The 15081-nt window shown below is 48.1% G+C and overlaps 1 protein-coding gene across 1 annotated transcript in view; it reads left to right on the plus strand.

The window, feature by feature from the left end:
* LOC119170644 (nose resistant to fluoxetine protein 6) overlaps positions 1-5071 on the plus strand; it is an 87138-nt gene extending 82067 nt beyond the window's left edge. The window contains exons 14-16 of the mRNA XM_075890471.1: positions 1867-2056; positions 2814-2956; positions 4393-5071. Coding sequence (XP_075746586.1) covers positions 1867-2056; positions 2814-2956; positions 4393-4686 — 627 coding nt within the window. The 3' untranslated portion in view covers positions 4687-5071. The remainder of the gene's footprint in view (positions 1-1866; positions 2057-2813; positions 2957-4392) is intronic.
* Positions 5072-15081: the final 10010 nt, after the last annotated feature.

The raw sequence follows: 15081 nt of genomic DNA on the forward strand, positions 1-15081 counted from the left end.
ATTATGGCTGGTAACTTTCGTGAAGGCACTATACGACGTACAATGTGTCGTTGGACGTTCCGTGTTCCAGAACCAACGTCAAAAGTATTACTTTTCTTTCATTTAAATGAATACGACCAGAAAACTAGTTGCGCACACGTTTAGAGCCCATGATTTTTATCCCTTTCATGTCAATGTAGAACATGACTGAACGCAGAATATACGCCATATGTTATACGCCCTTTGCAGTTCATTGCTGAAACTCGCATAAAATTACGTGTTACTTTATTTTGTTTCTTTTAATGTAATACTGGGTGCCTTTGAATTATGCTATGCAAATTGCACACAATGTTAGACAGTACATCATAACAATATATAGTCTCTAAAGATAATGTTGGCTCTGATTTAGACGCTCCAGTAAAAGTTACGCCAGTGTAGCCTGGAATGTAGAAATAAAATATGCGAGTTACATAGCCCTAAATTGCATAGCTCTAAACATTAACCACGATAGTGATATGGGCTGTGCAATAACTTCTAATGATTAGAGAAGAAGAAAAGAATAAGCTATTTGTGGTATAGGACCATGCAGCAATTGTACCGATAGCACGAATATGACATATACGAAAATCTGGGTTCCTGTTTCGTTTTCTACGGCGTTTTATCCCACTCTACTGGAAAAAAAAAGCTGGGGGAGGATTGTTGCCGTTAGCGTTCGACGCAAGATGGATGCCGCTATCAATTCATGAATATCCCGCAGCTAAAACAGTGTGCCAACCAGGCGTGAAAATTACTACCTGTCACTTCAGCAGTGGTGATACTCGGCGGGAGGTTTCACTCCGTGAACACTGTGCATGCATGCACAGTGCACAAGATGGCGATCGACGTTCGATATTAGTTCGATCGATGCGAACGACGTTCTTCGTTGCTCTTGTTGACGTTTTTTTAAGTACTATAAGCAAGCACAGAAACCAAACTATAGTCATCATCGCCTCCTGTGCCTCTTTTTTTCGATTAGTCACGTGATTTACCCCCCCCCCCCTATTTGGAAACTAGCCTGAACTCGAATTCCAGCCTGCATTTGACAGAACTGACCACAGAGGTGCCACTCGACTAAATTGATGCATCGCGCGTTCTCACAAAATGATGCCAGCTATCGCTGATATGTAGCGCACATTTTTGCCGGAAGGTGGATCTGTAATCGACATTTTCGAATCAAGGTAGCGTGCCTAGTGAATACGGGGGTTATTCACGTATAAACGCGCTGCATGGAACGACGAGAAACGTCAGGAGGCCGAAATACAAGCAAGCGCAAGCTAGGTAGCATGTCAACCACCAACGCAGTGGCTGCTTTGTCATCTCGCATTGTTCACTGCGAGTTGTATGTGTATGCTAGTTTCTTTGCGCTTTTTCAACTGTAGTGCGCGACAAATGAAGTACGAAGGGAAAGCACCTAGACGCAGCGCACTGTCTAGGTGTCTTCCTTTCGTACTACAATTCTTCGCCCCCCCTCAGTTAAGATAAATTACCAACTAGCCCTTCAGTTCGTGCTTGTCAAGTACCATATTTTGTTTAGGCCTTACTTCAGGAGCTTTAAAACAGCCCTCCAGTCGCTGTACGTCACCAGAGTTGTTATCTTATGCTCCTCCTCGCACAATGACTTAGCGTTTTTTTTCCTAATCTCTCCAGTTTCTTCGCAGATATGTGATGCTGCCAATCATACTGTAAGAAAAATCAAGAACGGCGTGTCATTTCTTACAAAATGCAGACAAAGAGACGCTGTGTCACGAGTGACCTACTGCGTTGTTGATGACATGGTGATGGGAGGAGGTGTCTGACGACTGTGTCATTTAGGGTTCACCGGTAATGAGTGGCGTAATTATCACGCAGTGTGTCCGTGGTGTCCTCTGGCTTCTGTCAGCCGCTGCGCTGATCTGGGGCGCCCTGTACCCGTGCCTCTGGAAGTCGTGGGTCCCCGCCCCAACGGCGGCCGCCTCGGTTCTGTTCATCGTGGGTATTCGACTCGCCTGGTGCGCGGCCATCGCCTACGTGCTGTGGGCCGCCACAACATGGAAATCTGGTACAGCTCGTTCTAACTTGTATATGTTACAGAAAATAACCAAGTGTTACTTTCCTCTAAGGAGTCATCCTTGTCTGAAAGCCAAGAAATACACTTCAGCGACACAAGGCATTCTTGTCTGAAGTAAAGAGCTAAATTCGATCGAATTACAGTAACCGGCTGCTACACAACAGAATTGGGCATCGTCTCTTAGGCCATTTCTTTAAAAAGTTATCTGCTTCTGTACTGAACAGTAATGAACTGCTCGCTCATTTCATTCCGCCAATATATGGTAGCGCCTTCTACTTTTGCCGACCACGTGGTGCTGACCACAACGAGCCAACCTCACGTCGTGGTAACATTCACCTAAGCCGCCAACGTCTTCTGACGCAATTGCTTTTTTTTTTTTCATCTCTTCATTCTCAAAACACCAACAGCGACACTGTTAGTTCGCTTGATGTGGATGCTGGAGCAAGGACAATATTTTAGCGCGTACGAACACCTCACGGACAACATTTAGGTTACACTGCAGCGATATATGAGTCGTTATGCGCATCGTGTCGCACGTTCACTGTGGCTCAGAGAAGGCACCCGTAATTGTTGTGGGTGGTCGTTCCTACGGAAGCGCGGGAGCACGTAGCCGTCCCCGCAAAGGTGCTTAGATACCATCCGATATCTCATACATTACAGTTACGACACATACGCTACTTGCGTCAAGTATGCCTCTTCATCACCATAATCTGAAAACCTTGCTCAGGTCTATTCATTTTTTTTTCAGGACTAGTCCACGACGTTCTTGGCTGCCGTACTGTTGCCGCATTGGGAAGGCTTTCTCTGGGTGCCTACCTCTGCTCCTGGATGATCGTCATGCTCGGCGTCCTCTCAGCACGCAACAATCTCGAGACTGCTCAAGCATTTGTTGTGAGTTTGGATCATACGTCAAGTTGTAGTAGCTGAATGCGCTTCGCCTTTTTTTTCGCCATTGTACCATTGATTACGTATACTGCTGCGACAGTGTAGACCGTGTAATAAAAACACGAGTTCAAAAGCTTAGATACGTAGTAGCAGACTCTAATGAGTGAACAAGTGTCGAGAAAATACTGATGGTAAATACAAAACGTTTTGGATATCGAGCAAGTACAAGAACAAGTACACTGTCATCACACATCAGGGGATAAATAAGGAATGACCGAGATAGTTGTGATAGTTCAAAAGATATGACCATCGCTCCTGTGTGGCTTGTCGGCATGACCTCCAAATCACATGTTTGCGCCCATGGCCCATCAAAAAATCACGGGGGCGAGCTTGTGAAATTTGTTCACGTCCACCTATCAGAGGCACACGTTTTTTTTTTTTCTAGGTACTTGTTAGAGCCCACATGTTACTGGCCTGTCAGTAACATGTACGAAGCTAAAAGGCAAGTCCATGTGAGCTCTTCGAAAGTATACGCTTCCCAGCTGGCAAAAAAATTCATCCTGTTCCTTGGCCCGGATAGACTTTTTTGTGAAATATTTGTGAGATACACACAGATAGATATTTTTGTCTGTCTGTCTCTCTCTCTCTCCCTGTGTGTGTGTGTGTGTGTGTGTGTGCGCGCGCGCTCCAGACAGGCGGACAACAATCATTTTCGTTTGCAATAAAGGGAAACTCTGGCATTTTTAACCCCATTATGCTGCAGTCCTCAAATGGCATTGCCAACAGTGTAACAGGCAGAGCGATTTAATTTATTGAGAAACTCATCAGTAATCTCAAGTGAAAAGAAAACTATTTGTCGAAACTAGACTGGGTCGCTACTTCGAGGTGCGTCAAAATGACGCCGCAACGCATCGACGCCCCAAACACTTCGCTGGCAGGGGGGTATCCAGGGGAGAGGGGAGTGTTCAAATTTGTCAAAATTTTTCTTTCATACATTATGCAAACATACAAACGCACCCACGAACCTACATCTCCCGAAAAATTTCGCAGGTAGGCTACTGGATACTGGCGCCAGAAAATAGAAACCGGCGTCGCCACTCCACAATGCATCTAGCTGTGCCTGTTTTTCAAAATTTGGCAGCGGCGATTTCCACGACGACTCGAGCGCCGATTGATCGAAGTTTGTTTTCAACTACGTCCAATCCTATACGTCCGACCTATTTAGCTGAAGTTAAATTTTTTAGTAGCTGATTGGTAACGTTACCATATATTCAAGTCAAGTCAAGTTTATTAAATAGTTCAGTTGAGTTATATGGTTAGCGTTTTACAGCAGGAGCTCCCAAAGTTTCAGAGAAGCTGACAGGGGCAAATACAGGGGATGTGTCAATACACGAGGCCCAAAGGTATTTTTCTTACCGGCATTATTACTTTCTTATTTTCAGATTCGGGACTTCGTGGCCAACGTGGCTCTGAGCTACGCGGGTGCCCTACTTTTCTACGTGGCGTGCGACGGACCGGCACAATCCCTGTGCTCTCTTTTGCGCAGCGCAGTGATCGGCCGCGAGGCAGCGCGCCGGAGGCAGTCGTTCGACGAGTGCGACCGCAAAGTACGCTTCCTCTCGGAGCTGTTGGGCATGGAGTCACCGAGGTGTGCCAAAGAACTGCAACACCAGCAACACGTGTCGCGAACGCTGCAGAGGTTCTCGTCACTGAAGGACATGGTGCTGCATCTGTAAAGTAGCGACCGAACGTTTGGTGCCAACTGGCCCCGACACTGTGAGCCATGTGCCTCGTGCCACGGCGTCCATTTTGTCACTCGCGGACATAGTGTTACATCTGTAAAATAGTGACCAAACAATTGATGCCAATTGGTCGCGAGACTGAGTCGAGTACCGCGTGTGCCTAGAGCCACAGCGCCCATCTCGTCACTCGCAGACATGGTACTGCATTCGACTGAACGTTTAGTACCAACGAGTCTCGCGACTGAGCAGTTTAATTGCTTCGAGCCACAGCGCCCATCTCGTCACTTGCGGACGTAGTGTTGCGTCTGTAAAGCAGCCACCGAACTTTTGGTGCCAACGGGTTTTGAGACTGTGAATAGAGTACCGTGTGTGCCTAGAACCACAGCGCCCATCTCGTCACTCGCAGATATGGTGCTGCATCCGTAAAGCAGCTAGATAGATCGATATGTGGGGTTTGACGTCCCAAAACCACCATATGATTATGAGAGACGCCGTAAGGAAGGGCTCCGGAAATTTCGACGACCTGGGGTTCTTTAACGTGCACCCAAATCTGAGCACACGGGCCTACAACATTTCCGCCTCCATCGGAAATGCAGCCGCCGCAGCCGGGATTCGAACCCGCGACCTGCGGGTCAGCAGCCGAGTACCTTAGCCACTAGACCAACGCGGCGGAGCATCCGTAAAGCAGCGACCGAACTTTTGGTGCAACGGGTCTCGAGACTGTTAAGTGTTAAGACTGTTGTGTGTCATGTGTGCCTCGAGCCATAAGCGTGCGCTTATATGGGGGGTGGGGGGGAGGCAAGTGTTTGTCGCAGCGCCCCTCCCCGTTCTCCATTGTGTCAATGTATGGGGCTGGCTTTGCACCTCCCCTTTTCTATGTTGAAAAAGTGCACCGTTTTCTTACCACGTTGAAAAAGTGTTGCAGGGCATTTTGAAGATCAAAACAGGATGACATTGCTGAAAAATTGTTACCAACACCGAATCAAATTTCCTTGGCGTGTTTGATGGTCCCGGTGTCGAAAGCGTGTCCGCATACAGCCTCGCTGCTGCCGACGGAAGCGCGAGTGGCGGAAAACCACGGCTCTACCGACACTCACCACCGGCGTGTTGCGATATACGACGTCACATTTCTGCGCAGACTTCTTGAAGAAACACAATGCAATCGAGCAACGCGAATGTGTGTGAAGAAACCGCTACCACGCATCGCACATCTTCACACTTGTGCCGTCACGACTCTTGAGCGGCACTAACGCCATGTCGACCAAACTGGCACGCACTCTTGATTTTGCCGTTTGTTGTAAACCCAGAAAGTTGACACCATGTATTCCCATTCGCTGTATATACAAAGGGAATGCAACCGTCAACAGAATTTTCTAGCATGTGGAATAAAACAATTCAACGCAGAAGAAGCGACATATGGATGGAGAATGCAACTGCAAAAGCGAAAATCGCCGGGCTCATTCTTGCCTGGTAAAATGAACTTCGTACCGCTGAACGTAAGGTGCATTGCTCGCGTATGTACAGCCGTCAGCACTTTTAACTTTAGCGCTCCGACGCGTGGCCTGGGCTTGCTTGGACTGAGGTCAGCGCCACCAAGCGTCTAACATGATATGCTTCTTGCAGTTAAGTATAGATGTAGTGCACGTCGGTTTCACTTGTAAATTTCTGTTTCCAGTCTGCCAGACAGGCGGGTCGAATGCACTCATTTCGCATCCCGTTTTCGCCACGTTTCGCTTGTGGCACGTTATCGCGTGCACCCACGGCGTTCGTTGTCTTATACGTATCTCGACAATGAACATTGCGTGCGACAGCTTATGTACCCTTCGTGTTTGCATTTGCAGATGCTGCTCAAAAGGAATCGCATGCACAAAAAGCAGAGGAAACGCGTATTCAAGTTGTTTCTAAACGTTTCACAATAAATCTGAAGTGCAATGACGTTGTTCACGTTCTGATTCAGTAATTTTCAGACGGCGTATACATCGAACTGTTCTCGAAACTTAGAGTGTACCTTCCTTCTCGGTTCGCACTTCACGGAATATGCGGTCCTGTAGCACAACATTTGTGCGGGTGAGAACATCTAGGGTTTAGCGTCCCAAAACCACGACTTGTTTAAGTTAAGAAGGCAGCTTAAGCTTTTATGCGATAACTACGCACAAAAACTGATTTGTTTGCGTTGTATCCATGCTTCGTTCTTGCTGAAAATACGCACAAACATAGCGCGCCATACGACATCTTCCGTGCAGAATGAATCGAACAGAAAGGCACACTCTAAATTGCGAGAACAGTTCAATTGACGCTGTCTGAAAATTACCGAATCAAAACATTAACAACGCCACAGCATTTGAGATTTCTTTTCTGTACAACTTTTACAAATGCCGTGAACATGCATTTGCTCTGCTATTTATAGATGTGATTCCTTGCTGCGAATTCAAACTCGTAAGGCGCGCAAGCTGTCACACGCAATGGTTCATTATCGAGATAAGCATACAGCAATGAACGCCATGGGCGCGCGCGATAACGTATAGGCACCCGATAGTGAACCAGAGGGGCAACGAAGCTCTTTTGGCCGCCTCAGCATTGTTGGTACCGACCGCCAGGGATACTAAGAAAATTGAACGCTCGCTGAACACAGCGACAAGCTGAAGTGTCAGTGCCCTTTTTGGCACGTTTGCAAAGAACGCTTCCTGGGCGCTTACATAATCGTACGTCACCCCCTTGCTCACAACTAAAAAGAAAATGATACACACGTGCAAGTTCGGTTTTGCTGCGTTTACTCGCTAGGTTGCGCATCGGAAGACTCGGTTTTGTTGTGCCTACTCGCAAGGCTGTGTGTTCTGGCGCTTCCATCAGATCTCGTAAACTGCATTGCCGAGTGCGTATAGCCACGAGCGAAACGTGGCGAAAACGAGATGTCAAGTGAGTGCAGTCGACCCGCCGGTCAGGCAGACTGGAAACAGAAATTTACTTGTGAAACCAACGCGCACTACATCTGTTGTTAACTGCAGGAAGCATATATCATGTTATACGCTTGGAGGTACTGACCCAGTTCAAGCGGGCCGACGCCACGCATCGGAGCGTTCAAGTTAAAGCTGCCGACGGCTGTACTTCATCGCTTTGGCATCCTGTTTACGCTCAGATTTAACGCTTTCAAGCGTTACAGAATGTACGTTGCAGTGCTTGCCTCAAGCTCAACATCATGCGACGCTCACTTGCACCTAAATTGCGAGTTGCAGCACGCCGAAATAAACTGAAACATTTTTGGCGTTGTATCTGTATTTAGCTTTGATCTTCCTACTTTTCTAAAGTGGCGTCCGATTCACGTGAGAAGCTTGCCAGGTCCTGCATTATCAGGGACCGTGCCTCAACAACAACAAAAGATGAGGGCTTATGCTCCTTCTAATGCATAGCTCTCTTTGCACGACCCAGTTGTGGCCAGCGCGACGATAGGGAGGCTGGTAGCGGTGTTTTTCGCAGTGCTGCCTGGGCAGAGTCTGACGTCTATTGTACGCTTTTCTGTTAACCAAGATTTGCTACGTGCCATTCAAAGCATTACAACTCTAAGCCTCACATGATCACTGCACGGGAGTGCCTATATAAAGGCAGGCGAGAATGCATCGGCCGTGCTTCTTTGGCGGTCACGCATGATTAACACCGTTCACAGAACACGACATTGTGCTTTCTGCGTCGTCTTAAAGCTTCTTTTACGAAGAATCATAGAATATTTACTCACCGATCTTGGAGCCATGCTGTCCTAGTGCTATAGCTGCTCTCACCTGTCAAGCCAGCCGTCCAAGTGGTTGCATCCGCCACTACTATTTCAAGGATCTAGGCCACAGCTGCGTATTGTAAAAAAGGCGAAAAGTTTGAATTTATGGTTGCGGAATAATTAGACTGACTTCTTTTGTTACACTTCCTTGAATTTTATGTGTAAGCATAAATTTATAGCTAGCACATTGCACATTGGACTGACTTAAAGGGTATCAGCATACCTACAATTTAAGCTGGAATTTTGTAGCAGTAATGTGCGTATTTGCTTACACGACGGACAAGCGTGTTCGTCCGAGCTTGCGTATGTGACCGACCTAAAAATTCTGACCACGTCCAAGAGGCGTTGGCAGATGGTAAAACGACGACGTCGGGCCAAGCAGGTTGGTCGACCAGCTGCCAACGTGGTATATGGCCAGTCACGGCCCGACCACTTATTCCAGTTGTGTCGCCGACGAAACTAGACACCAACTGGTTGCCGACCTTTAGCCAACCATCGCCAACTAGCCATGCCTATACTTCGTAAGCCCCTATACTTCGTAAAAGTACCACCATCTGCTCTCCCCTTCGCCGCCTCTTCTTCGGCGCGTCGCTGTTTCTCTTTCGCTTGCGACAGTGGCTCCCCTGTAACGTGCCACGAGCTTGCAGGTTGCTTTCGAGCTGGTGGCACGCCGCCGCTGCTGCATTAGTTACAGCCGTTCTGTAAAGCCGTGTGCCGTGCCTCGCATACGGCTTTATGTAGTGATTCTTCTGCGTTCACTTTCTCAGCAAGACTGGGCGCGCTCACCATCAATATTACGGCAGAAGAGCTGCTGCAAGTCATGCACAAATTGTAGCGAATTGCATGTCGTTTAAACTTCTTTCCACAGCATAGTGTTTCCTTGTGTATTTCGTGCTGGTATACATAACTGATTTTATTGAGAACAGGTTGAAATTAAATTAAGTAAACTCTGCACGCTAACTATATAAACTCTGCACGCTAACTATATGACCGGTAAAAAATATGTAGGTCGCAGCTGTGGTGTCTTAAGTCCCACCGTTTGTGAAGGAGTAGTTCCCGTGTGTACAAACTATCTCGATATTTCACAACTGCAGCAATGTCAACAATGTCCATGAAAGTGCTCGCTCAGAACTACAGGACGTTTCACATGCTACCTCTCCTCTGCCTGTCAAATGACTTGTGCACGCAGTACGCCGTTCTGATATGCATGTCCTCTGCAGCGCAGTTTGTAATCGTTTTTTTAAGGTTTTACATGTCTTCATGGGCGTTGCAGATAATGTAGGTGATAAAGAACAAGCAACACAGTGGCGCTTTGGTGCATCCAACATGGCACCGATCGGTGAAAACCGGTTATTCGCCGCATCCACCCGAAGAGACAAGAAGCTCCGGTTGGGAGAGGAGAAAGCGGTGCAGGTGAAAAAAAAGGCTGTACTTTTTCGAAGGTATAGGGGCCTTAGCCATGCCCTCTTGGGAATGGCTCCGTGCACGACCTGAAGTCGTTCATGTCGTGCGCCTCAAGCCGTTTCATGCGTGTTAACCAACCTGAGCACTGTAGTACTTGTTTCTCTGTTACTGTGCTTTAGTGCTTGTACTTATTTATTATTGTATGTTTTTTCTTTATTGTTATTTTTGTTCATGCACCCTCCACCCCCCACCCCCCGTGTTCTGTTTTAAGCCTCCGGACGTTACTTCTTCAGAAGGGGGTGGGAGGCAACGGCACGCACGTTTCTTATATTAACTTTTGATTGATTTGAATGATTTGTGGGGTTTAACGTCCCAAAACCACCATACGATTATGAGAGACGCCGTTGTGGAGGACTCCGGAAATTTTAACCACCTGGGGTTCTTTAACGTGCACCCAAATCTGAGCACACGGCCCTACGATATTTCCGCCTCCATCGTAAATGCAGCCGCCGCAGCCGGGATACGAACCCGCGACCTGCGGGTCAGCAGCCGAGTACCTTAGCCACTAGTCCACCGCGGCGGGGCTATATTAACTTTTGTTTGATTCAGTTTTCACCCACAAAGCATGGGTCAGGATTGCTCAGAGAAACTGTGCCTCGTTGTTCGAGAAGGTTCACAATCATTGTAGATCGTTCTGTTAGCATTGCACGCAACATGCGAATACACGAGATAAAACAGACGTGAACGTGCGGTAGCCGTTGAAGTCACAGTGTGCGCAGAAATGTATAAAAAATTATATATATATATATACATATATATATATATATATATATATATATATATATATATATATATATATATATATATATATATATATATATATATATATATATAAATCTGTGTGGTGTTTAACGTTCCAAAACCACCATATGATTACGAGAGACGTCGTAGAGGAGGGCTCCGGAAATTTCGACCAACTGGGGTTCTTTAACGAGCACCCAAATCTGAGCACACAGGCCTACAGCATTTTGGCCTTCATCGAAATTTCAGCCGCTGCAGACGGGACTCAATCCCGCTACCTGCGTGGTCAGCAGCCGAGTACCTTAGCCACTAAACCACCGCGGCGCTGCGTCAAATTATAATAATCAGCACTGTTACAGTTTCTGTTACGTACACTTACAATGGGACATGCACTAGCCATTTGCTGTGGCACATACAGTTTGTGCATATTTTATACTTAATAAGAGACTATCATTGTGCCAAACGACGAGCTAGGAGGCTATTTCAGGTGCTCTGTTTTTAACCCGGAGTATCGTTAGGTGTTAAGATGTGTGAAATGAAGATCATTCATTCATCATTCAAAACTTGCGTGTTGCCTGCGAGAGGATACACGTCACGGGACAAAGTACTCGGTGAGTTCCACGGACTTAATATATTGCCGCACCCACTGGACTTCCGAGATCGAAGGCAGTGAGCGAGTCCAGTTTTCAGGTGGTTACAAGGAATAGCCACTGGTATGATAGTAATAATATTCCGGAACTGGTTGGAATAACACATCTTCACTAGAGAGATGACTCAATCGCAGCCCGTTTGGCTGTGATACGTGTGCCAGCGAAAATTGAGTCTCGCACACACCACACTTAGGCCGAGTTTGTCCAAAATGGCGGAAGCTTGGCGGCGACATGGCTGAAACAATAGACGAGCGTGTGGTGTGGTAACAGTTTGGGACCAGTCGTCTTCAAGGAGTACATACGCGAAGTTTAAATATTTTTAGCTTGTTGCTAGAAATGAAAACACGGGTCTACAATCATCGCACAGTCAAGTTTTTCAGTCTGACGGCAGCGCCAGAACGCATAGCATAACGGGTGAAAAAAGCAACTCTGACGGGGTGCGGGCTCGGAAAATGTAGTTTTAATACCACTACCTTTAAAAACCCATTTCGGTTTTGGTATGGCGAGGGTGCCTTCGCACTGGCATGTCAAGTCCAGCGTTACGGGAAGATTGCAACTCGCAAAATACCGGCACCATCTGAGTCACTTGCTGTCATTCACGCGTGGTTCGCTTAAACAATGACGTGAATAGTCAACCAGCATCTCCTCCAGCAAAGATTTCTTTTTAGGCTGGGTGCACGATGCAGATTAACTAAAAGAGCCGTGATATCCTAACCTTGTCGACTCTCGCCGCGATAGTGTCCACTGCACTGAGGCTTGCTTGTATATATAATTATTAGTATGGAAAGCTGAGCGAGTTGGTTTGAGGTTATTCTTGGAAGCATTTTGGCGCACGCACAAAGGTAAAAAAAAAAACAAAAGGCAATAAGCTGTTATGTTCGCGCCTGTTTATCTCCTCGCTTTTTGTCTGTCTGCGCACCAAAATGTTTCCAAGATTGCTTGTAGATGCTAGAGAAATTTCCCGCGGTGATTTAGTGGCCAAGCGATTCTGCTGCTGACCCACCAGCCACGGGATGGAATTCCAGCTACGGCGGCAGCATTTTCGATAGAGGAAAAATGCTTGAGGCCTACGTACTTAATTTGGGCACACGTTGAGGAACCCCAGGTGGTCGAAGTTTCCGGAGCCCTCTACTATACGGAGATTCTCATAACCATACCGTGCTTTTGAGACGTTAAACCACCAAAAATTATTTGGAAAACTTTACTTGTACATATTGCCTGGCTGCGGTGACTGGAGAGCAGTTATGGCAGCGACTTTTTTTTTTTTTACTTTTGGGGACCACAGCCGGGTTGCGCTTTTTTTCTTGTGGCTTTTTCACTTGTCGCGAGAGCAATGGGAGAATTTCTGAGTATGTTTCGCCACTTATCGGCGGAAGGGGCGCTGCGACCCTTACGTTACATCTGCTCTGCCGTGCACACGACACAAGAGTGTTGCTCAATGTGAAATCGCAGACAGGGGTCCTCGGCAAAGAGTGGCAGTGCAATTATTCGAGAAGTTGGGGGGTTGACTGAGAATAGTCTTCTTAAGAAAAAAGACAACTAATGTTATAGCTTAGCAGATGGCTCGCCGCATAATGTCGGTATGCATGTTCTCGTGGATAATACAAGCTGAAACTCGGTAAAAATGTTGAATAATCAGCTAACGAGGCAGAGTGTAGAAGGCATGAAGCACTAGTAACGACCAGATAGAGGTAAACAACTCTGTACATGTCCTGCAAGCAGAGAGCACCAAGTACCTATGACCAGTGGTCTCGTCGTACAATGAGGCTGCAATTATCACAGAGGACACTTACATAAATGTCAGGCACGCCTTACTTTTGCTAGCTGCTTCCTGTTTCTTTATTTTTGCCAGTACATTTAGAGTGTTCTCATGGCCAAAAGCTGGGGTCTGCACCTTGACAGCTCTTTGAAACACGTACGTGAGTCGCATCTCTAATAGTTTAGGAAACAGCGTATAGGGGCAAAGAAAGTTAAAAAAAAAAGTTGCAGCTCTGCCGCAAAGGCGAAGCAATGAACGCGATAGCAACAAATTGGAAGTTAACGTGCAGAATTGCAAGCAGGTCGACGCGTGCCCAAGTTTCTCGCGCACAAATAACGCACGAAACTTACTCACAGGTACAGATGAACGTGAATAGGCACCTCAGTTGTCACTTCGCTGCGTCTGAAAAGCGCACTCTTTTCGCAAACAGAGACTGTGCAACGATGGCAGTGACCATTGTGTGCCCGGTAAGTATACAACAGAATCGTTCCAGTGAAAGCCAAAGGTAAGCCAAGACCTACGATCCTCCCCACCAAGAGATAAGGACACGGGACTGAGCGTCCACCCCATCCTCTCTGCAGGGCAAAGTACGCGTGTGAGATGAGAGCGCGCGCCCCCGTGTTGTGACGATGTGGCGATGCGCGCTCAATGCGCCATTTTGCTGGTAATGCTGAAACACGATACACCCCCGGAGATGCCCGTCACCAGTGGTAAGTGATAGATATAAATAGCTTGCCCTCTAACATTAGAAGACATGCTCCTTTGTGGCTCAGTGGGTATATATCAAGGGAGGCCTTGATATATACCCACTGGAGGCCTTGACGGCGTCAAGGCCTCCTTGGCAGCTGTTCACCTTACGCCACTGCCACCACCGTTCGGGGACGGTGTCAAGGCCTCCTCGGTGGCTGCAGTACCCGTTACCGGTACCATTTCACAAGGGACGCCGTCCACGCGTCCTTGGTTATGGATACTGTCGTCAGCACAAGCCGACAAGTGAACCCTCTGCGGGAAGCCACCGGTACGTGTCTTCGTGGTTCGTCGGAAGTGCGGGCTTCTCCATCGAGGAACGCCGTTCACGCTTCCTTGGCAATGGGGTCCCACCCGCCCCTTAAGCTACCCTTCAAACCACCAGTGGACGGCGTCCAGGCCTCCCCTGGGGTTGTAGGGCATGACCTTATTGACACCCTGCCACCATTTCGCGGCAGGGATCCGCACCGGCGCCTGTCCTTTGGGAATGCCGCTCACGCTTCTTATGGCCTACATTCCCGTTGCCGCACTCTTTCAACATACGAGCTGCCAGGGAACGCCGTCCAGGCTTCTCTGCACGTCAACCTTACCGGCGTGAGTGCTGCAACCGCTACTCATTCGAAGACCGCGATCACCAACGCTTCGGACTTCACACACGACAGCGCCGCGAACCTGCGGCGTACCATCGCGCTGCTCCGCGTCAAGACTAATGAGCTGACAGCGTCAATCTCCGAGCGAGCTCCTACAATGTTGCCAGAACTGCGTGCCACTAACGCCGTGTTGGATGTAGCTGCCTCGCACGACCTTGAGGCAAGCCCATTGGAGCAACGCAGGCAACTTTGGGGCACCCTCCTGCAGCTCTCAGACTAGCTCGATGGCGTTGCCTCAGTGGTAGCCGCATTCTCATGTGCCGCCCCACCATCGCTGTCCACCTACGAACTGCCGGAATTCGACGGGGTCTGGAACGACGCCGACAGCTGGGTGGCAACCGTCAACGCGCTAGCAATGCGCGAGGCCTGGACGGAATCTCAGAAATGGACCGTGGCTGTGGACCGTATTCGGGAAGGTGCAGCGGCGTGGCACCGGTATGAAGGCTGGAAGCAGCAGTCATGGGAGGAGTGGAGCGGCAAGCTCACAGCTGCTTTCGGTCGTAATACTTACCACCTCTCCACCACCATCCCGTCCAACCTGGCCAGTATCGAGGAGCAAGCTCCAGAGGCTTTCCACCTCGAGGCTGCAGCTGTGCGCTGCAGCTTACCACA

This window comes from Rhipicephalus microplus, chromosome 3 (assembly GCF_043290135.1).
Source record: "Rhipicephalus microplus isolate Deutch F79 chromosome 3, USDA_Rmic, whole genome shotgun sequence".
NCBI classification, from domain to species: Eukaryota; Metazoa; Arthropoda; class Arachnida; order Ixodida; family Ixodidae; genus Rhipicephalus; species Rhipicephalus microplus.